The sequence below is a fragment of the Manis javanica genome, chromosome 1, assembly GCF_040802235.1.
Source record: "Manis javanica isolate MJ-LG chromosome 1, MJ_LKY, whole genome shotgun sequence".
Lineage (NCBI taxonomy): Eukaryota > Metazoa > Chordata > Mammalia > Pholidota > Manidae > Manis > Manis javanica.
In genome coordinates, this window is record NC_133156.1 from 5,749,572 (window position 1) to 5,774,191 (window position 24,620).

At 36.4% G+C, this 24,620-nt stretch overlaps 1 protein-coding gene across 1 annotated transcript in view; it reads left to right on the forward strand.

Annotated features, from left to right (window-relative positions):
* The window catches only part of LOC118969644 (THO complex subunit 2-like), a 133,395-nt gene that overhangs the window by 13,688 nt on the left and 95,087 nt on the right, over positions 1-24,620 (forward strand). The window contains 5 exon segments of the mRNA XM_073222184.1: positions 8,052-8,143; positions 11,481-11,532; positions 12,954-13,024; positions 13,873-13,994; positions 14,539-14,672. Coding sequence (XP_073078285.1) covers positions 8,052-8,143; positions 11,481-11,532; positions 12,954-13,024; positions 13,873-13,994; positions 14,539-14,672 — 471 coding nt within the window.

Here is a 24,620-nt window from a genome sequence, read left to right on the forward strand (position 1 = left end):
AATTGATTTCATTTCATTTGAGGCAGGCAGTTTACCTTGCACACACTACTTTCCTTGTTCTTTTATACATCCCTCTTCCCAGTAAAATAACATTGTAATGATGGCTGATAAACCAGGGTAATCCTAGTGATATTCAACATAACAAAGACTGTTATCTTCAATATTCAGATCCCACAAAGCACTTGTAAGAATGTCTAGAAGTTTTTTTACTTGTGGCTATTCTTAAAATTGCTTTTTCTGAAATGTAAGCATTAAGATAAAATCTTTTGCTCATTTTTTTTGTGTATAAGGGCTTTAAATTTTCCATTCCATTGTAAATGCAAAGTTTTTCAACTTTAGTGTAGATTTTTTCAGGATTTTGTGGAGCTAACCATGGTAGTCTCCAGGTACCATTTACTGTTTCTCTGGACAAAATACAGTAGGAGAGGGAGAGGATTACTGATGGCATGAGAGGAGAGACAGAGGCTTCCTCCTAAAACTGGATATAACAAGAAAATATAGTTGGTGCAACTAATCCTGAGAGAGCAACAGGAAAGAAGCCAGTGCCAGACTGCATACACCTGGAGAAAAGAGCAGACGTCACTGAATGGGGAAACATACTAGAGTTGTGGCTTGGCATTACCCGAGCCCTTCCCTCACCCCAGCTCACTGGTGGGAGGAAGAGAAACGCAGCAGGGAGGGAGTGGAAGTCTTGTGACTGCTGAATACCTAGCTCCAGAGATCTGCTCTGGGAGCAGAAACCTACATTTCATGGTGTTTTCATCATACTCTTCTGATTATGGGGTTGGAAACCTGGGACAGGTGGAGTTCCTGCGGAGATAGGGATTCCGGCTGCTTGTGGAAAGCAGGGATCCATATCCAGCTGCTCTGGGAAAAAAGCATATCTCTGTGCTTGGCCCACTAGTTCAGGCAATGGAGACAGGCACAGCAGCCGGGAAGCTGGGAACAACTCTTTCCTCCACCCAGGCAGCAATACCACTCCCCTGCGACCCCTGACATTGCTTGAAGACTGAACAGCTCCAGAATAGAGCTCTGGACACTAGAGGGCACCATGTACAAATATGCAACGCCAAAGAAACCTGGTCCAGAGTAAAATTACTAATACCACTCCCGAGAAAGATTTCAATGATATGGACCTCATGACTCTTCCTGAAAGGGAGTTCAAAATAAAAATTATCAACATGCTAATGGAGGTACAGAAAGACATCCAAGAACTCAGGAATGAATTCAGGTCAGAGATCCAATCATAGAAGACTACGATGGAGGGTATTAGAAGCAGGTTAGATACAGTGGCGGAGACGATAAATGAAACAGAAACTAGACAAGAGGAATACAAAGAAGCTGCGGCACAGAAAGGAAGAAGGATCTCTAAGAATGAAAGAATATTGCGACAAATATGTGACCAATCTAAACAGAACAATATTTTCATTATAGGGATACCAGAAGAAGAAGAGAGGGAGAAAGGGATAGAAAGTGTCTTTGAGGAGGTTGTTGCTGAAAGCTTCCCCAATCTGGGGAAGGAGATAGTCTCTCAGGCCGTGGAGATCCACAGATCTCCCAACACAGGGGACCCAAGGAAGACAACGCCAAGACACATAGTAATTAAAATGGGAAAGGTCAAGGATAAGGACAGACTGTTAAAAGCAGCCAGAGACAGAAATAAGATCATATACAAAGGAAAGCCAATCAGGCTAACATCAGACTTCTCAGAAGAAACCTTACAGGCCAGAAGGGAGTGGCATGATGTATTTAATGCCATGAAGCAGAAGGGCCTGGAACCAAGATTATTTTTTCCAGCAAGAATATCATTTAAATTTGAAGGAGGGATTAAACAATTTGGAGATAAGCAAAAGCTGAGAGAATTTACCTCCCACAATCCTTCTCTACAATCTATTTTGGAGGGACTGCTATAGATGGAAGTGTTCCTAAGATTGAACAGCTGTCAACAGAGGTAATAAAACCACAGTAAAGAAAGTAGAACAGCTAATTATGAAGCAAATGCACAATTAAATTAACTATCCCCAAAGTCAATCAAGGGATAGACAAAGAATACAGAATATGATACATAATATAGAAAGAATGGAGGAGGAAGAACGTGGAGGAGAAACAGAAAAGAACCTTTAGATTGTGTTTGTAACAGCATACAAAGTGAATTAAGTTAGACTCTTAGATAGTAAGGAAATTGATATTGAACTTTGGTAACCACCAATCCAAAGCCTGCAGTGTCAATAAGTACATACCTATCGATAATCACCCTAAATGTAAATGGACTGAATGCACCAATCAAAAGACATAGAGTGACTGAATGGATAAAAAAACAAGACCTATCTACATGCTGCTTACAAGAGACTCACCTCAAACCCAAAGACATGCACAGACTAAAAGTAAAGGAATGGAAAAAGATATTTCATGCAAACAACAGGGAGAAACAAGCAGGTATTGCAGTACTAGTATCAGACAAAATAGATTTCAAAACAAAGAAAGTAATGAGATAAAGAAGGACATTACATAACGATAAACTGGTCAGTCCAACAAGACGATATAACCATTATAAATATATATGCACCCAACACAGGAGCACCAGCATATGTGAAACAAATACTAACAGAACTAAAGGAAGAAATAGAATGCATTCATTTTAGGAGACTTCAACACAGCATTCACTCCAAAGGACAGATCCACCGGACAGAAAATAAGTAAGGACACAGAGGCACTGAACAACACACTAGAACAGATGGACCTAATAGACATCTACAGAACTCTACATCCAAAAGCAACAGGATGCACATTCTTCTGAAGTGCACATGGAACATTCTCCAGAATAGACCACAAAAAGAGCCTCAGTAAATTCAAAAAGATTGAAATTCTACCAAGCAACATTTCATACCACAAAAGTATAAAACTAGAACTAAATTTCACAAAGAAAGCAAAAAGGCCCAAAAACACATGGAGACTTGACAACATGCTCTTAAATAATTAGTGGATCAACGACCAAATTAAAATAGAGATCAAGCAATATATGGAAATAAATGACAACAACAACACAAAGCCCCAACTTCTGTGGGACGCAGTGAAAGCACTCTTAAGAGGAAAGTATATAGCACTCCAGGCATATTTAAAGAAGGAAGAACAAACCCAAATGAATAGTCTAACGTCACAATGATCAAACTTGGAAAAAAAAGAACAAATGAGGCCTGAAGTCAGCAGAAAGAGGGACTTAATAAAGATCAGAGAAGAAATAAATAAAATTGAGAAGAATAAAACAATAGAAAAAAAATCAATGAAACCAAGAGCTGGTTCTTTGAAAAAAATAAACAAGCAGATAAGCCTATAGCCATACTCATTAAGAGAAAAAGAGAATCAACACACATCAACAGAATCAGAAATGAGAAAGGAAACATCATGACAGACCCAAAAGAAATACAAAGTATTATTAGAGACTACTATGAAAACCTATATGCTAACAAGCTGGAAAAGCTAGAAGAAATGGATAACTTCCTAGAAAAATACAACCTTCCAAGACTGACCAAGGAAGAAACACAAAATCTAAACAAACCAATTACCAGCAAAGAAATTGAAGTGGTAATCAAAAAAATTCCCAAGAACAAAACACCAGGCCAGATGGATTTACCTCAGAATTTTATCAGACATACAGAGAAGATATAATACACATTCTCCTTAAAGTTTTCCAAACAATAGAACAGGAGAAAATACTCCCAAACTCATTCTATGAAGCCAACATCACCCTAATACCAAAACCAGACAAAGACCCCACCCAAAAAAGAAAATTACAGACAAATATACCTGATGAACTTAGATGCAAAAATACTCAATAAAATATTAGCAAACGGAATTCAAAAATACATCCAAAGGATCATAAAACATGACCAAGTGGGATTCATCCCAGGGATGCAAGGATGGTACAACATTTAAAAATCTGTGAACATCATCCACCACATCAGTAAAAAGAAGGACAAAAACCACATGATCATCTCCATAGATACTGAGAAAGCATTTGACAAAATTCAACATCCATTCATGATAAAAACTCTCAACACAGTGGCTATAAAGGGCAAGTACCTCAACATAATAATGGCCATATATAATAAACTGACTGCCAACATCATACTGAACAGTGAGAAGCTGAAATCTTTTCCTCTGAGATCCGGAACAAGACAGGGATGCCCACTCTCCCCACTGTTATTCAACATAGTACTGGAGGTCCTAGCCACAGGAATTAGACAAAAAAAAAAAGAAATACAAGTAATCCAAATTGGTAAAGAAGAAGTTAAACTGACACTATTTGCAGATGTCGTGATATTGTACATAGAAAACCCTAAAGACTCCACTCCAAAATTACTAGAACAGATATCAAAATACAGCAAAGTTGAAGGATAGAAAAGTAACACACAGAAATCTGTGGCTTTCCTATACACTAACAATGAACTAATAGAAAGAGAAATCAGGAAAACAATTCCATTCACAATTGCATCAAAAAGAATAAAATACTTAGGAATATACCAAACCAAGGAAGTGAAAGACCTATACCCTGAAAACTATAAGTCACTCTTAAGAGAAATTAACGAGGTCACTAACAAATGGAAACTCATCCCATGCTCTTGGCTAGGAAGAATTAATATCGTCAAAATGACCATCCTGCCCAAAGCAATCTACAGATTCAATGGAATCCCTATCAAATTACCAACGGCATTCTTAAACAAAATGGAACAAATAGTTCAAATATTCATATGGAAACTCCAAAGACCCTGAATATCCAAAGCAATCCTGGGAGGGAAGAATAAAGTGGGAGGGATCTCACTCCCCAACTTCAAGCTCTACCACAAAGCCACAGTAATCAAGACATTGGTACTGGCACAAGAACAGAGCAACAGACCAGTGGAACAGAATTGAGACTCCAGACATTAACCCAAACATATGGTCAATTAATATATGATAAAGGAGCCATGGACATACAATGGGAAAATGACAGTCTCTCCAACAGATGGTGCTGGAAAATCTGGACAGCTACATGTAAGAGAATGAAACTGGATTACTGTCTAACCCCATACACAGAAGTAAATTCAAAATGGATCAAAGACCTGAATGTAAATCATGAAACCATAAAACTCTTAGAAAAAACATAGGCAAAACTCTCTATGACATAAACATGAGTGACTTCTTCAGGAACATTTCTCCCCAGGCAAGAGAAACAAAAGCAAAAATGAACAAGTGGGACTGTATCAAGCTGTCCAGCAAAGTTCTCCATCAATAGAAGAAAGAGGTACCCTCCAGTATGGGAGAATATATTCATAAATGACAGATCCAGTAAAGGGTTGACATCCAATATATATAAGGAGCTCACACAGCTCAACAAACCAAAAGCAAATAATCCAATTAAAAAACAGGCAGAGGAGCTGAACAGACAGTTCTACAAACAAGAAATTCAGATGGCCAACAGACACATGAAAAGATGCTCCACATCGCTAGTCATCAGAGAAATGCAAATTAAAACCACAATGAGATATCACCTGACATCAGTAAGGGTGGCCACCATCCAAAAGACAAAAAACAACACATGTTGGTGAGGTTCTGGATAAAGGGAAACCCTCCTACACTGTTGGGGGGAATGTAAATTAGTTCAACCATTGTGGAAAGGAGTACGGAGGTTCCTCAAAAAGCTCAAAATACAAATACCATTTGACCCAGGAATCGCACTTCTAGGAATTTACCCTAAGAATGCAGCAGCCCAGTTTGAAAAAGACAGATACACCCCTATGTTTATCGCAGCACTATTTACAATAGCCAAGAAAAGGAAGCAACCTAAGTGTCAATCAGTAGATGAATGGATAAAGAAGAAGTGGTACATATACACAATGGAATATTATTCGGCCATAAGAAGAAAACAAATCCTACCATTTGCAACAACATGGATGGAGCTAGAGGGTGTTATGCTCTGTGAAATAAGCCATGTGGAGAAAGACAAGTAGCAAATGATTTCACTCATATGTGGAGTATAAGAACAAAGAAAAACTGAAGGAACAAAAGAGCAGCAGAATCACAGAACCCAAGAATGGACTAACTGTTACCAAAGGGAAAGGGACTGGGGAGGATGGGTGGGAAGAGATGGATAAGGGCTGAGAAAAAGAAAGGGGGCCTTACAATTAGCATGTATAATGTGGGGGGTTCATAGGGAGGGATGTGCAACACAGAGAAGACTAGTAGTGATTCTACAGCATCTTACTATGCTGATGGACACTGACAATAATGGGGTTTGTGGGGAGGACTAGGTGAAGGGGGGAGTCTAGTAAACATAATGTTTTCATGTAATTGTAAATTAATGATAACAAAATGAATATGAAAAATTACTACTATAGTATATCCACTGAAAAAAAAACAGTAGGACTTCCTAACCAGTTAAATGGGCATTTAAATAATATGTGAGTTGGGGACTGTTTTTGCTTCTTTGTGGATTAGGTTGTGATTGTTTTTATGTCCTTTACTGTCAGCAAAATGACCTGGGCTCTTTGTTCTCTGTTTTATAGTCTCCTGTGATTAAGATTAGAATTCTCTCAGCCTCTGTCAGTTTACATTCTTATGGAAATTTAGTTTGATATTCAGCTGTTTTGTCCTAAGAGTGATTGCTTTTTAAAAAAATCTTGGTTATCTGGATAACTTTACATTAGTATTATTTTTTGTAAAAGCATTTTATTGATAGAAATACAAAGCATTAAACTAACCTCATATTCCTACCATGCTAACAAGTTAGTTTCTATATAGTTTATTGTAAGCATAATTAAGACATATTTGTGAAAAAGGAGGAGTTATTTAATAGTGAATTCTTCATAAGGAATTGGGATAATTGTACATTAACAAATAATTTGAGGACAAATTTATTTGATTGTAGAATACTATTTTCATTGTTTAAAGGGGGATTGATATGAGTCTTGATTTCTATTATATTCTCTTTTTGTGACTAGCAAAACCAAGAGAGAAGATTTTTTAAAATTTAGTTTTTTATTTGTTGTTTTGCCCTAAAAACTTTTTGATTCCTTTTAAAAGGGGATTATAAATTGACTTTATTTTACATAAGTGTTTTTAGAGCTGCTTGTTTTCCTACTTTTAATGAAAGGAAGCAAGTAGAGTTTTTAATGTATGAAACTAAATAAAATGATAGCTGGAAGGAGGTGTTTACCTAACCAATAACAACCCCCCCACACACACACCCAAAAAAAGAGATTCTTCCTCCTGGAAAGGGGACTACTTGCTAATTTTAATAGTGAATGATAGTACTTGTGGTTGACAGTTCTAATAGAGCTGCTGTTTTATGTATGTAATTATTTTAGTTTGAATTCTGATGTAAATAGAGGACAAAAAAGATTGATATTTGGGGAGAAGTTTCTCTTACCTTAGGATATGGGTAAAACTTGATTTTATATTTACTGCTATGGCTTACCTATTGTCAGTGTAGCCATGAGATTGAATTGACTATAATCTGAATATATTTAGAAAAATCTGTGAAATCTGCTGATGAGAGGAATGGCTCATTTAGTTTATATTCACATGGTGGAGTTCTATTCAGTCTTATTATTCAGTCATAAGAAGAAAATAAATCCTACCTTTTGCTTGGTGGAAGGGAGGGATAAGGGCGGGGAAAAAGAAAGGGGAGACTCGTAATTTTGGAGACTTCTGTAGCAAGAGAAAATGCTTTTAAAAGTGTTCGTAGGGTAATTAGAATACCAAATGATGTGCCTTGTGAATGCAAATATATAAAATATGTCGACATAAAGAAAAAGATGGGGAGGGAATGCTCAAGCAGTAGTTATGTTATAGTAGTATAATCAAGGTTCACTTTTTTTACTCTTTTAATATTGTGTTTTGTGAAAGTAAAAGGAAAAAAATCTAGAGAAAAGCATTAAAAGTATATTTTTCTTACCATTGTTGATGTTTATAATAATTCTTAGAAGTAGGAAATACGTAGATCTTACCCTCGAGGGTCTACATTTCATGTTCAAGAGTCTGTGTTCTCACATTATTTCTATTATGTTCTACAGATTTCCAGCAAGCTCTTTATGAGTTATCATGCCATGTCGTTAATGGAAATCTCAAGCATGAACATGCATCTAATGTTCTTAATGACATTAGTGTAAGTTGTGTGTGTGTGTTCTTTTTTGATATAAAGATCCCTGAAGTGTATAAATTGCATTTCATTTTATTCAGAATTATAGTGAGGTAGGGCAGGGACAAGGAACAAGCATCATAATTAACTTTTCCTACCTATGATGAGAAATGCTTAAATATAAACAGTATAGTAAGAACAGGAGGGACCCAATCTTAAGGCTAAGATTCCATTTTAAAAAGCAGAGAGTTGAAGAAGTAAGATTCCTAACATATTCTCTGGTAATGAGACAGTAGCCCAACAGCCTATCTTAAGGCAGGGCAGGCAGTCTTAACTGATATGTCCCCACTACTTGAGGGTAACCCTATCTTGGAGAAGAACTGGATAAATGAATTCCTTGTGTTGGGTTTATTTAGCAGAATTATCTGGAGGACTGATAAGAAAGGAAAGTAGACATGGTGTCTCTCACCAGAGATAAGCACCTTCAGACCACAAGTCAAGCCTATGCCCACCAACCCCCCTCTGCCGTTTGCCCCATTCTTGAAAGCCTTAAAAGACAGAATCCCCAAACTTTCAGTGTGCCTTCTCTCTGAGGTCGTCTGTACTTTCTCTAAGTGTGTACTCTCAGATAAAGCTTTCTCACTGCTCAGATTATTGCGGTCTTCACTCTGTCTCCGCTTTACTCCTAATAAGTAGGAAGGGGCTGGTAAGAGATCAGATTTGGGCCTGCATGTTTCCATCACCTGGGTGACATGGAGGAACTGCTGCTGTGCGTTCTGTTATTAGTAGCCTGCAGGAAAATCTCCTTTCTTTGAGAAGTTCTCAGAACATAATCTTACTCCATCCTGTGGTCCGTGGCTCCCCCAAATCCTGGAGTCGTAGGGGCTAGTCCCCATGTTGTGCAGATCCAGGTATACACAAGATGCCAGGTGACTGTGGCTTCAGGAGTTGGCAAGGGAATCTGTCCTAGGCCATGAAATTTCCCTCTTTCCTTTGTACTTTCCTGTTCTCTGGTGCCTGCAAGGCAGTTGCCATTCCCTGCTGCTGTTGCTTTAATGAATTCCTTCCTTACCTGTTTGAGAATTCTCTCTCACCCAGAATTAAGAACCCTTCCCCCATCCAGGTTGAGGTTTCTCCTAGTTCTTCACCTAGCTGCCCAGCAACAACAGTGGTGAATGTTTTAAGGTCACAGTGATAAGTTATTGTTGCTAGGCAGAAACACATTTTAATCTTTTGTCTGGTTGTGAGTAAAATGGAAAATGTTAGATAAACTGGGAGAGCAAGAAAAAAAGCCTGCATTTTACTGAAGTCAAGGTATACTCAATTAAAAGTGCTACTATAAAAAATAATTTGGCTAGAATATGTTTTTCTCCCAATATAGCATCTCTCAAGGTATTTTCTTTAGTTTGTGGTTATATTTACAAATTAAATGTATTTTTTGAATTGAGGATTCAATGATTTTGAATTGAGGTTGCATAGAGGACCTTCACTTGATACCAATTTTCATGTTTTTGCCGTTTATTTTAGAAAATATTAACTAGATTTCCCCCCCTAACCTTTAAGTCATTATTCTGTTTCAATTTTATATTTTAGAGTATTTAAGTTAACTTCAGACCAGAGACTTGTCATGGTGGTTTGATATTTAAATTGAAAGATGAATTGTCAAATTTAGTCATGTTTATTGTAAACCAGTAGTTAAGTTTCAGTTTTTACAAGTGGTGTATTACTCTATTAGGCTGTATTTTAAACTGACATAAATAAAATTATCTGCCCAGTTGAGAACAACTTTCATAACTATCACTGAGGTAGGACTTGGCACTTCTTAATATCAACGAGCATTTTCCCCTGTGTTGCTTTAAGCTTCTGTGGCCTTTTCGTGCTAGCGTAGGTAATCTTTATATTTTTGTGTTTTCCTGAGGGTTCTAAGGAACTACTGTGTTTAGCTGTTGTGATTTTTTCCCCTCACATTGAGATGTATTTGAGCAGTAGATGTTCAATATGCATTTCTCTTTTATCACTAAATTGTCTGTATGAGAAAGCAACCTTAGTTCATGTTGGAGTAGTCTTTCAACAGTGAGTTTTCCATGTTTGAAAACTCTTGTCTTGCTCTATTATTTCTGGTCTTCAGGTATCCTGACTACTTGCATTCAAGTAGACATAGCCAAAATTCATAGCCATTTAAGAATTTTGAGGCTAAAATCTGGTTGACAGTTAAGGTTATTTCATTCCATTAATTGGGCATTGGTGTAGGGTTTAGTGTATTAATGGAATTTGATTATAATACTTTTCTCATTTATTGAAAATGAACAGTCCAAATGAACTTAATGTTTATTAAAGTATTACTAAGTGTAGTTGACATATTAGTTCTAGATGTATGACAGTGATTCCACATTTATGTACATTACGAAATGCTCACCATGACAAGTGCCATCTGTTACCGTAAAATGTGTGTTCTGTTCTTCCTTAGCTCACCCTTCCTTTCAGTCCTTCGTGATACGTATTCTTCTGCAGCTGGATTGTCTTTGTCATGGCCTTCTCATAGTACTGAATCGCTCGGGCCCGCTTCTTAGCCACAGCAGCATATCCTGTGTGTCTCTTACAGCTGCCAGGTTTTTCTTTCGAATTACATTTCTTTCCTTTAGTCTCTGAAAATAGGCTAGTTTTAGGGTTACTACAGTGCCAGCGAACTAACTGCAATAATTGAATTATGTCCTTCCTAATGAAAAATGGCTCTAAAATGGGGCATGGGAGTGGGAAGTTAGGAGACAGATCTAGTAAAAATGTTGAAGTTTTCATCCAGAAATGAGGGGAGATTTTTGGGTCTGTTTCTCCAAAGGCTTACAACTGTTAGAGCATAAGGAAAATAAAGATAGATTTTTGGTAATTGTCTTCAGAGAATCTTGAATTAGGGACCACCAGCTTGTGATTGTTCTTATATTTTTTAGATTTCTGTTCTGATACTACTATGGTTTTTGCATAGGTCAGTGATGGGCACAATATTTGAAATTTTGGATGAGAAATAAACCATTTTTAACAGTTTTCCTTTAGGTAGGTGTGAGATACTGCAAATTCCAGTGGTTTCTAACATGAAAATTCATTGGAAAAATTTCAATCAGTTGTGCTCTTTAATATTTCCTGCTGTTCATTTTATTTAGGTTTCTATTTTTTATCAAGTTATTTAATGATAGAAATTTAAACATTTTTTTCCAACTGTTGTCTCTTTATTTTCTCTATATTATGAAACATGAAGAATTTTATTACGTATCAACACAGTGGTGTTGGGGTTTTGTTCTTCTGAAACCATTATACTTGCTGGTGTGCTATTCTAGTGTTTTATTATGAATAATTATATTTTTAAAATTAGGAATTTCATGAGGATATGCCTTCCATTCTTGCTGATGTATTCTGCATATTAGGTAGGTATAAAGCCTTTATTTCACCTGTAAAAAGTGCTGTTTATTAAATTATTGTACTGTGTTAAAATGTTTTCTTCCAAAGTAAGTATTTTACAATGTACAAATATTTTTATAAATGTAAAATATATATCTGTTTACTCTTTAGAGAAAATAGTATTGTAAGTCAAATGTGAGTATAATCACTGTTTATAAACTAGTGCTAGTTTTAGTTTATAATTCAGTTTTCAGAATGTATCTTGATATAAAATGAAGCTAAATTAAGCCATTTCAAATAAAAAGGCTAAGTTTTCTGAAGTTAGCTACATTGGCCAGGATATTGGGAAATGGCACTGTCCAGGAAGGGAAAATGGAGAAGGGCGAAGAAAACATGGGTATATTTCATGATAAACCCCCTTCTCTCAATTCTCATGGACAGCGGTAGAAAGTAAACCGAAGCAAAGCGGTGGTAGGATGTCTGGGGAGAGCCCTACAATACTTAGAGGACAACTTTTAATACATCCCTAAAATCAGTGCTACTTTCTATAGCACATTCTAAAGTATGAGTTGACTTTAAAATAATAGTATGTAATTAAAGTAATAATCCTAAAATCAGCTTTGTAATCTTGCTAATTCTAGTTGAAATTTTTGATGCTTGGCATTTAGAGCTAATTGTTTTATTTATTTCATACTTAAGAAAATTATTTGACATATAGGTCTGTTTTTTTATTGAAGTATTGTTGATATGCAATCTTTATTGGTTTCAGATATACAACAATGAGGTCTCAGCTTTTAAAAAAGATTTCAGTAGGAAGGAAATAAAAATCTTGAATACATTTTTGTTTACTGACTAGAATTATAACTCAAAATAGGATATTAAAAATATCTTTTAATACTGTCTTTTCTTAGAACTGATGGCCAGGTAGCTTGAATAGAACATGGTACATGGTAACAAGGTGGCCAAGGTCAAGAGTTTTGAACTTCCTGAGTAATAGGAGCTTTAATGTCAGAAGAAATCTTTGTTGTCACCCAGTTCAACTTAACACTCAAGAAAGAAATTTCTTCTTTAGCATCTGTGACATGTGGTCATTTAAACTTTGCTTTAATATTTCCATTTTTGAAAACAGTGGGTTTTTTTTGAAGCTTTGTTGCTTTTCCAGTGCCATAGCATGCAGCTTCTGTGTAATTCCCTTACCATTTTAAGGTTTTACCATTTTTTGGGTATGCCATTGGTCACAGGATCAGTCTCCAGTATAAGGAGAAATTAATTCTAAGCATTCATATGCATAGAGAGGACAGCTCATGCTTACCATAGTTTCAGATTTTTTTTCCAAATGAGCATTTCAGAATTAGCTAGTTTTAAAGAAAATTAAGTATCTTATTTTAGTGTTGGAGATAGTCTAGGAAAATATGTCAAACTTTCATCTTTTTTTCCTTCACTGTAGATACTGAGACAAGTTGTTTAGAAGAAAAAAACAAGAGAGACTATTTTACACAATTGGTATTAGCATGTTTGGTAAGTTTTAAAAAACACTTTCTGCATTTTCCATTGAACACTTGTAATTACAGTAAACACGTTAATGGAGGAGAATGTTGACATCTAGTTGACTATTCATTTTAAGGTGAGATTGGGGTTTTGAAATGGAATGATTTGTAAAATTAGACATACTAATTATTTCTATGAAGTAGGCATGCTACCATATCATTTATCTATACATGTAAAACCTTAGGTGGTATTCCTGACCTAATAAATTCCTGAGAGAAAGGTAAACATCTATCAAGTGAGTAGAAATGATGTGGACAGCTTTTAAAATGAGCAATTTTTCCTAAACGATTAGGTAAGGAGAAAAGAAATGAATGTAGTTTAAAAATAATAAATTCTAGAAATTGTCATAATCATTGTCTAATAAACCATTTTATGTTTATGCATTTAGAATCAAAGGGAAATGCCATTACTCAGACCTGAAAGAATGTCCTTGTCTTTGCTGTGCTAGAATTTAACCGAAGTGCTGTATTATCTTAAAATACAGTTGACAGATTTAATTTTAATCAGCATTTCATCTGTTGTTCTTGTCATTTGTAGGCCATCTACTGCATGCATTTAATTTTTTAGTGAGTGTTTTTTTAAAGAGTTATGTGTCACATTTTTCAATGTTTGCAGTCTTCATTTTTTCAACTGAAGTTCTAAGCTTTTTTTATTGTTACAAGTTGATACATTTTTGTGTTATTTTAGTATTTGGGAAAAGCTGTTTTGAATATATTGAAATATACTCAATATAAATAAATATATAATATATTTTAAATATTGTGGTTGTGTAGTTGGAATGCTAAGGAATAAATGGCCTTTAATATTTTTTAATGCAGTATTTAGTTTCAGACACAGTTCTAAAGGAACTCCTGGATCCAGAAACATTGGAATCATTAGGGCTTATCAAACAATCACAGCAATTCAATCAAAAGTCCGTTAAAATCAAGACAAAACTCTTGTAAGTACATGTACCTTTCTATTGCAGATTAAGTGCCTGAGTGTGTTTTGTTAGCTCTCAGTTTGAATACTAGAAGTTTCTAAAGGCAGTTGAAGGTTTTTTATGTTGCTCTTACCATGTGTCTCCTATTTTTTCCTTTTAAAAGTAGCCTGTAATTACTGAGTCAGCATTGAACGTGGCCTGTGTGAAACCAGTATAAATTTTTTCCCATATTAGAAGTTGAAATAGTGTTCAGTGCTTTAAAATAATTTACAACGGGCTATATTCTAGGGTATATCCTGAGTGATGGAAATAGTGGTTTGTTGTTGCTCCTTGGGATTAGCAATATCTATTCTTTGTGTTACTGATTTTCCCTGTGTAATTGTCTCTTTGAACTATTGTTATCATTCTATCCTAAAAGATAAACAAAGGTAAGTTTTCAACAATTCTTAGTATTGTTATCTAAGAGAAATAAGAATATTCAGTGAAAAGAATACAGTACTCTTAATTAACCTTACTAATTGAAATTAATTTTATCCCCTGTATGATGTTTATCTAATTTCAGTTATAAGCAGCAAAAAATCAATTTGTTAAGAGATGAGAATGAAGGTTATGCCAAGCTGATTGCTGAATTGGGGCAAGATTTATCTGGAAATATTACTCGTGATTTAATCTTAGAAAATATCAAATCTTTAATAGGTAAGACATGCATAGTATGTTAATAAGAAATGAGTTTTTTAGTCATTGGAGGATATCCATAAAGACAAAATGAGTGCATTCCCTATAGTTTTTTTTAAATTAAGAAATGAGAGCATGTGTTTTTAAACTTGTTCTTTTAAGATTTTATCAGTAATAAAAAATTTAAGTTGATGATGAGAAATCTTTTTGTCACTGTTACCTGTGTGTTTGTATTAGTTTCTGCTTTCTCTGGCATTTCTCTTCAACTTTTAAGTATTTCTCAATAATTTTATAGAGAGCAGAAAATAAAGTAAGCAGTTGAAACATCAATAAAGTCTTTGCTGAACTTCTGAAATGCAGAGATGTTTAGTATTTGTGAACTTGATTTACAAAATATCTTTATCAGGGACATGGAACACACCTTATTTTATCTTTACAGTAGCCTGTTAAAGTAAGTGCAGCAGGTGGTATAAAAGTGTAACAGGAAAGTTGTTTTTATATAAGAATTTTAAAAAATAAATATTTCTTTAGCATTATTCTTTTTATTTGCATTGAGCATATAGAGGAAATAGTTGGCTCCTATAAAAAGGAGGAATGAATGGTAGAAAATACGTAGTTCTGATTTTTCAAGAAAGGAAAGAATTGTCGCTCTTAATGGTTAGGTATTATGCTAACTTAGGGAAGATTATCTAACACCTAGATGTATTAGGTTTTGCGACCTTTTGGAGAAGTTGTATTTCCTGCTTCTCTGGCTATATATATATATATTTTTTCTCTTAAGATATTTTTTATTCATTTAGTTATCATTATTCTAGAGTTACATGAAGAACATTATGTTTACTAGACTTCCCCCTTTACCATGTCCCCCCAACAAACCCCATTACAGTTACTGTCCATCAGCGTAGTAAGATGCTGTAGAATCATTACTTGTCTTCTCTGTGTTGCACAGCCCTCCCCATGCACCCCCCCACCCGGCATTATACATGCTAATCGTAAAGCCCCCTTTCTTTTCTCCGCCCTTATCCCACCCTTCCTACCCATCCTCCCCAGTCCCTTTCCCTTTGGTAACTGTTAGTTCATTCATGGATTCTATCATTCTGCTGCTCTTTTGCTCCTTCAGTTTTTCTTTGTTCTTATACACCACATATGAGTGAAATTATTTGATACTTGTCTTTCTCCACCTGGCTTATGTCACTGAGCATAATAGCCTCTAGCTCCATCCATGTTGTTGTAAATGGTAGGATTTGTTTTCTTCTTATGGCTGAATAATATTCCATTGTGTATATGTACCACATCTTCTTTATCCATTCATCTACTGATGGACACTTAGGTTGCTTCCTTTTCTTGGCTATTGTAAATACTGCTGTGATAAACGTAGGGGTGCATCTGTCTTTTTCAAACTGGGCTGCTGCATTCTTAGGGTAAATTCCTAGAAGTGCGATTCCTGGGTCAAATGGTATTTTGAGCTTTTTGAGGAACCTCCATACTGCTTTCCACAATGGTTGAACTAATTTACATTCCCCCCAACAGTGTAGGAGGGTTCCCCCTTTGCCACAACCTCACCAACATGTGTTGTTATTTGTCTTTTGGATGGTGGTGATCCTTACTGGTGTGAGGTGATATCTCATTGTGGTTTTAATTTGCATTTCTCTGATGACTAGTAATGTGGAGTATCTTTTCATGTGTCTGTTGGCTATCTGAATTTCTTCTTTGTAGAGCTGTCTGTTCAGCTCTTCTCCCCATTTTTTAATTGGACTATTTGTTTTTTGCTTGTTGAGGTGTGTGAGCTCTTTATATATTTTAGATGTTAACCCTTTATCGGATCTGTCATATATAAATATATTCTCCCATACTGTAGGGTACTTTTTTGTTCTATTGATGGTATCCTTTGCTGTACAGAAGGTTTTGAGCTTGATACAGTCCCACTTGTTCATTTTTGCTTTTGTTTCCCTTGCCCAGGGAGATATGTTCATGAAGAAGTCCCTCATGTTTATGTCCCAGAGATTTTTGCCTATTATTTTTTCACTAAAGTTTTATGGTTTCATGACTTACATTCATGTCTTTGATCCATTTAGAATTTGCTTTTGTGTATGGGGTTAGACAATGATCCAGTTTCATTCTCTTACATGTAGCTGTCCAGTTTTGCCAGCACCATCTGTTGCAGAGATTGTCATTTCCCCATTGTATGTCCATGGCTCTTTTTTCATATATTAATTGACCATATACGTTTGGGTTAATGTCTGGAATCTCAATTCTGTTCCACTGGTCTGTGGCTCTGTTCTTGTGCCAGTACCAAACTGTCTTGATTACTGTGGCTTTGTAGTAGAGCTTGAAGTTGTGGAGTGTGATCCTCCCCCACTTTATTGTTCCCTCTCAGGATTGCTTTGGATATTTGGGGTCTTTGGTGCTTCCATAAGAAGTTTTGGACTATTTGTTCCAGTTCATTGAAGAATGTCATTGGTAATATGATAGGGATTGCATCAAATCTGTGGATTGCTTTGGGCAGGATGGCCATTTTGACGATATTAATTCTTCCTAGCCAAGAGCATGGGATGAGTTTCCATTTGTTAGTGTCCTATTTAATTTCTCTTAAGAGTGTCTTATAGTTTCCAGGGTATAGTTCTTTCACTTCCTTGGTTAGGTTTATTCCTAAGTATTTTATTCTTTTTGATGCAATGGAATTGTTTTCCTGATTTGTCTTTCTATTAGTTCATTGTTACTCTATAGAAATGCCACAAATTTCTGTGTTAATTTTGTATCCTTCACCTTTGCTGTATTCTGATATCAGTTCTAGTAGTTTTGGAGCGAAGTCCTTAGGGTTTTTTTATGTACAATATCATGTCATCTGCAAATAGTGACAGTTTGACTTATTCTTTACCAATTTGTATTCTTTGTATTTCTTTTGTTTAGTCTAATTGCCATGGCTAGGACCTCCAGTACTATGTTGAATAACAGTGGGGAGAGTGGGCAACCCTATTTTGTTCCCAATCTCAGAGGAAAAGCTTTCAGCTTCTCACTGTTCAGTATGATGTTGGCAGTTGGTTTATCCTATATGGCCTTTGTTATGTTGGGATACTTGCCCTCTATACCCATTTTGTTGAGAGTTCTTTTCATGAGTGGATGTTGAATTTTGTCAAATGCTTTTTCAGCACATATAGAGATCCTCATGTGGTTTTTGTCCTTTTTCTTGATGTGGTTAATGATGTTGATGGATTTTCAGATATTATACCATCCTTGCATCCCTGGGATGAATCCCACTTGGTCATCATATATGATCCTTTGGATGAATTTTTGAATTCGGTTTGCTAATATTTTATTGAGTATTTTTGCATTTAAGTTCTTCAGGGATATTTGTCTGTAATGTTCATTTTTTGGTGGGGTCTTTGCCTGGTTTTGGTATTAGGGTGATGTTGGTTTCATAGAATGAGTATGGGAGTATTTTCTCCTGTTCTATTTTTTTGGAAAACTTTAAGGAGAATGGGTATTATGTCTTCTCTGTCTGTCTGATAAAATTCCGAGGTAAATCCATCTGGCCCAGGGGTTTTGTTCTTGGGTAGTTTTTTGAGTACCACTTCAATTTCTTTGCTGGTAATTGGTTTGTTTTGATTTTGTGTCTCTTTCTTGGTCAGTCTTGGAAGGTTGTATTTTTCTAAGAAGTTATCCATTTCTCCTAGGTTTTCCAGGTTGTTAGCATATAGGGGTTCATAGTAGTCCTAAGAATACTTTGTATATCTGTTAGGTTCGTCATGATGTTTCCTTTCTCGTTTCTGATTCTGTTGATGTGTGTTGATTCTCTTTTTCTCTTAATAAGTATGGCTACAGGCTTATCTGTTTTGTTTATTTTCTCAAAGAATCAGCTCTTGGTTTCATTGATTTTTTTCTATTGTTTTATTCTTCTCAATTTTATTTATTTCTTCTCTGTTCTTTATTATGTCCCTTCTTCTGCTGACTTTAGGCCTCATTTGTTCTTTTTTTTCCAATTTTGATAATTGTGACATTAGACTATTCATTTGGGTTTGTTCTTCCTTCTTTAAATATGCCTGGAGTGCTATATACTTTCCTCTTAAGACTGCTTTCAATGCATCCCACAGGAGTTGGGGCTTTGTGTTGTTGTAGTCATTTGTTTCCACATATTGCTTGATCTCTATTTTAATTTGGTCATTGATCCATTGATTATTTAGGAGCATGTTGTTGAGCCTCCATGTGTTTTTGGGCCTTTTTGCTTTCTTTGTGCAATTTAGTTCTAGTTTTATACTTTTGTTGTCTGAAGTGTTGCTTGGTAGAATTTCAATCTTTTGAAACTTACTGAGGCTCTTTTTGTAGCCTAGTATGTGGTCTATTCTGGAGAACCATGTGCACTTGAGAAGAATGTGTATCCTGTTGACTTTGGGTGTAGAGTTCTATAGATGTCTATTAGGTCCATCTGTTCTAGTGTGTTGTTCAGTGCCTCTGTGTCCCTACTTATTTTCTGTCTGGTGGATCTATTCTTTGGAGTGAATTGTATGTTGAAATCTCCTAAAATGAATGCATTGCATTCTATTTCCTCCATTAGTTCTGTTAGTATTTGTTTCACATATGCTGATGCTCCTCTGTGTTGGGTGCATATATATTTAGAATGGTTATATCCTCTTGTTGGACTGCCCCCTTTATCATTATGTAATGTCCTTCTTTATCTCTTGTTACTTTCAATGGTTTGAAGTCTATTTTGTCTGGTACTAGTACTGCAACACCTGCTTTTTTCTCCCTGTTGTTTGCATGAAATATCTTTTTCCATTCCTTGACTTTTAGTCTCTGCATGTCTTTGGGTTTGAGGTGAGTCTCTTGTAAGCAGCATATAGATGGGTCTTTTTTTTAATCCATTCAGTAACTCCTGTCTTTTGATTGGTGCATTCAGTCCATTTACATTTAGGTTGACTATCAATAGGTATGTACTTATTGCCATTGCAGGCTTTAGATTAATGTTTACCACAGGTTCAAGGTTAATTTCCTTACCATCTAAGAGTGTATGTTAACTCAGTATGGTTTTACAATCACAATCTAAATGTTCTTTTCTGTTTCTCCTCCTTTTTCTTCCTCCAATCTTTATATATTAGGTATCATATTCTGTAATTTTGGCTATCCCTTGATTGACTTTGGGGATAGTTAATTTACATTTGCATTTGCTTAGTAATTAGCTCTTCTAATTTCTTTACTGTCATTTTATTACCTCTGGTGACAGCTATTCAACCTTAGGAACACTTCCATCTATAGCAGTCCCTCCAAAATAGACTGCAGAGATGGTTTGTGAGAGGTAAATTCTCTCAGCTTTTCCTTATCTTGAAATTGTTTAATCCCTTCAAATTTAAATGATAATCTTGCCAGATAAAGTAATCTTGGTTCCAGGCCCTTCTGCTTCATGGCATTAAATACATCATGCCACTTCCTTCTGGCCTGTAAGGTTTCTGCTGAGAAGTCTGATGTTACCCTGATGGGTTTTTCTTTGTCTATGATCTTATTTCTGTCTCTGGCTGCTTTAAAAAATTTTTCCTTATCCTTGATCTTTTCCATTTTAATTACTATGTGTCTTGGTGTTGTCTTCCTTGGGTCCCTTGTGTTGGGAGATTTGTGGATCTCCCTGGCCTGAGAGACTATCTCCTTCCCCCCGCTGGGGAAGTTTTCAGCAACTACCTCCTCAAAATCACTTTCTATCCCTTTCTCTCTCTCTTCTTCTTCTGGTATCCCTATAATGCGAATATTGTCCCATTTGGATTGGTCACACAGTTCTCTCTATATTCTTTCATTCTAAGATACCTTTTTTTCTCTCGGTGCCTCAGCTTCTTTGTATTCCTCTTCCCTATTTTCTGTTTCATTTATCATCTCCTCCACCATATCCAACCTGCTTTTAATACCCTCCATCATATTCTTCAATGATTGGATCTCCATCCTGAATTCATTCCTAAGTTCTTGAATATCTTTCTGTATCTCCATTAGCATGTTGATGAATTTTATTTTGAACTCCCTTTCAGGAAGAGTCACGAGGTCCATATCATTGAAATCTTTCTCGGGAGTTGTATTCGTGATTTTACTCTGGACCTGGTTTCATTGGTGTTTCATATTTGTACATGGCGCCCTCTAGTATCCAGAAGCTCTATTCTGGAGCTGTTCATCCCCTGACGCAATGTTGGTGGTCGCAGTGGAGGAGTGGTATTGGTGCCTGGGGGGGAGGGAAGAGCTGTACCCCACTTCCCAGCTGCTGTGCCTGTCTCCACTGCCTGAACTAGTGGACCAAGCACAAAGATAGAAGCTTTTGTCCCAGAGTAGCCGGATATGGATCCCTGCTTTCCACAAGCAGCCAGAAACCCAGTCTTCCCAGGAACTCCACCAATCCCAGCTTTCCAACCCCCGTTCAGTGAGGTCTGCTCTTTTCTCCAGGTGTATGCAGTCTTGCGCTGTCCTCTTTCCTGTTGCTGTCTCAGGATTAGTTGTGCCAACTATATTTTCTTGTTGTGTGCAGTTTTAGGAGGAAGCCTCTGTCTCTCCTCTCATGCCATCTTTAATCCTCTCTGGTTATATTTTTAAGAGATGTTTATGCTCAACTTCTTTCCCTGTTTTTTAAATTTATGTATGACTAAGAGAGGGGAGCATCCTGATCCTTACACAGTTCTTCCAATGTTATACTGAGTAGGAACTCAGATAAAACTAGGTTTAACTATAGTCGTCTTTAGTAAAGATCATATTCTTAGCTCATGCTTTTGGTAGAGAAGGTAAGATGCTTTTAGTTTAAAATTTCTACTTTCTTTGAAGTAAGTTTAGTTTTGGCAGCTGATTTACTCTCTCTGCTACTTCCTCCTGTTTTCACGCCAAGACTTGTATTCCCCTAGGCCTGCAGGGCTCTTCCTTACCTGTGCAGCAATGGCATATTTAAAAAATCCTCCTGTAGGGTTTCTTTTTCCCTTTCTAGGGTTGGCTGTACCTTTTTCCTGCAGCATTTTGTTCTAGCTTGAGATGCCTGTCAGTACTGCTTTCCTATAGGTTTGTCTTTCCTTATGGCCTGCTATGTACTTTCCTAAGATGGTGTTTCCCACATAAGAATTTTGTGCTGTTTAAGTACCTGGTTTTTTTTTTTTCACTTTGTTTGCCTACATCTTGTCATCCCATCTGGCCTTGTTTCTTCTATTTTTTGTCCTTCTGAATTTATAACTTTTTATTTTAGTTCCCTGTTATTTTGGCAACATTTGGAAGCTGGGTTTTTCTGAAGGTGTGTTTTTATCTAACTGGGAGAATGGATGCTACTTACTTTTTTTTTAACTTTGCCCTCAGAGAACTGGTTGTGTTATTTTCTCTGAAGAACAGTGTGGGAATCACAACTGCAAGCTCATGACATAATGGATATTCCATGAGAATGAAAAGTTAGGTTTTATGGGCTAAACTTCTAGTATCAAGCATACTATGACGCACACAAATGTCACCTCCTGGGTGTAGCCTTCCCTGCCATCTCCCCCAGGCCTGCCTCGTGTTCACTGTGCTTCTGAGCACCTACCACCATATAACATGCAATGCATTTTATTCTCCAACCCCACTGGAATGTAGGCTCCATGAGGACATGGATTTTTGTTTGTTCGGTTTAGTATCTCTGACCTCAGTGCCTGATGTATAGGTGCTGGATAAATACTTGTTGAAAAATGACTGCATTTTTCCCCCTTTCTTGTACAGTTTGTAGTGATTCTTACCTTCCTTCCCCTGACATTGTGGTGGGGGAACAGGATGGTACTTAGTCTGATCAGGAGCTTCCTTATTCATTACCCTTTAACTAAAGGGAATTTACTTGTTCCCTAAAAGATTCTAGTTTATCAAAATGTTTATATCCTAAATATAAAAAAAGTTCCTAGCCTGCCTATAGTCTGGGGTTGTTTACTGCATGAAAAAGCAAGGAAGCAGAAATTTTATGAGCCTGCATGTGGTTGTGTTTTCAAACCTGACACTAAATTTGAAAAACATCAAATAGGAGTTAATAGGATAGGGATCGGTAAGTTCTTGAGCTGTCATGATAGATCCCACATGAACCATCCCTACAAGATGGCAGAAAACATCTACAATAAATTAGAGACGAGGATATTAGAACTGGACTCCTTTGATTGCTGAACTAAACCATAGGCACTTTACTCTTCTGAATACCCTTCGAAAGAAGGTAGTAGCTAGGTATTCTTCTAAATTAGTGGTCAGCAAACTTTTTTCTGTTAAGAATGAGATAGTAAATATTTTTTTTGTTTTGTGGGCCACATAGTTTTTGTTGGAACTACTCAACATTGCCATTGTAGTATGAAGGAAGCCACAGGCAGTATCTAAATAAATGATTGTTTCTGTGTTCCAGTACAACTTTATTTACAAAAACTGAATGGATTTGAGCCATAGGCTGTAGTGTGCTAATCCCTGCTCTAAATCAAAAGTGCTGGCTAACATTATTTATGGACCTAGCTTACTTGAGTTTAGTTTTAAAGAATGAAAATGGTTCTTCCTGGTTTTGGGTTTAGTGGTTCAGGATCTCTTTGGCCTAGGCTCTAGTCCTGTCCTACTCACCCTCAATCAGAGACCTCTTCATCAAATTTCAGGACCTTCATTTGTTGCCTGGTGTCCAAGGTTGTAGCTTTGGCTGGGGGTAGGGTGAGAGTCTCTGCCTCTTGAGTATTACATGTTAAATGTGGTTGCTTGTCAAATGACTGAAAAACATTAAACACAGAATAAAACCCCAAGCCAAATGATTTTATTCTTGGACAGATTATGGGACATTTAACCCATTTCTATATTAACTATGTTATCTATGTTTTCTTGAGTATGCTTAATACTTTATACTGGGACCGGTCTGAATATAAGTGCCCTTCAGCCTAGAAACATCTTACTGTGTTAGCTGTCTGCTGTCCCTTTGAAAGGGAAGCCAGTTGACTGCCTCCTCTGCTTAAGTTTTTGCCTTATTGAAGTTTCTTTACTGTATACTAGTTACGAAGAAGTTGTTTTTCTCTACTATGAAAAAGAAGATAGCAATTGGTGTTCTCATGGCTAGTTTTTTTTAGAATTATACTATCATTTTGTTTGTTTTTTTTGCAAGGTTCATTTTTCTGCATCTTCATTCTTTTGTTCTTGCCTTGATCCTATGTGCAGTTTTTTGCAAATACTATTTCTTAGAAATAGTCTAATATAGGTTTATATTTGCCTGTTTTAGTTGATTAGGGCTACTGTAACACAGTACCACAGACTGGGTGGCTTTATAAAGAACAGAAAGGTATGTTTAAGAGTTCTTGAGGCAGGAATCCCAAGATTGGGCACCAGCATGTTTGGGTTCTGATGAAAGCTCTCTTTTGGGTTGCAGGCTGCTGACTTCTTGAGGTATCCTCATATGGTGGGAGGGGCAAGGGAGCTCTTTTTTTTTAAAGGGCATTGCTCTCATTTGTGAAGGCTCCATTCTCATGACCTAATCATCCCCTCCACCCCACCCTATCCCCGCTATAGGTCCCACCTTCTGATACCATCATATTGGGCATTAGAAATTCTACACAGGAATTTTTGGGGGGAAGAGGTGGAGGACAAACATTCAGACCATAGTATAGCCTATTACTAAAGTGAATTCTAGATGCCAGATCGTGTTGTTTTATTCAAAATAAGGTTTTTCTGTATTGGAAGGTCTGTTATATCAGAAACATGGTTTCTGGAGCTATCATATTGTTTGACATTACGGGCTACACATCTCTCCCAATCATGTTTACAATATTACATTGGTTTTTTCTTCCTGTTAAGAATTTCAATTCGGCCTTTTCCTAAAACAACCATTGTCAGTTTAATTATATTTTTGCCTCTAGTTAAAATCACTTGCTCTAATACACTGGCTATCTTGTCCATCTTTGAGGAAACTCCAGTTACTTTTCAGTATATTTTTTCAAAGATGTATCACCCAAAAGGTGTGAAGTCCTCAAGATTTGAGAAAGCATTTTATTAATC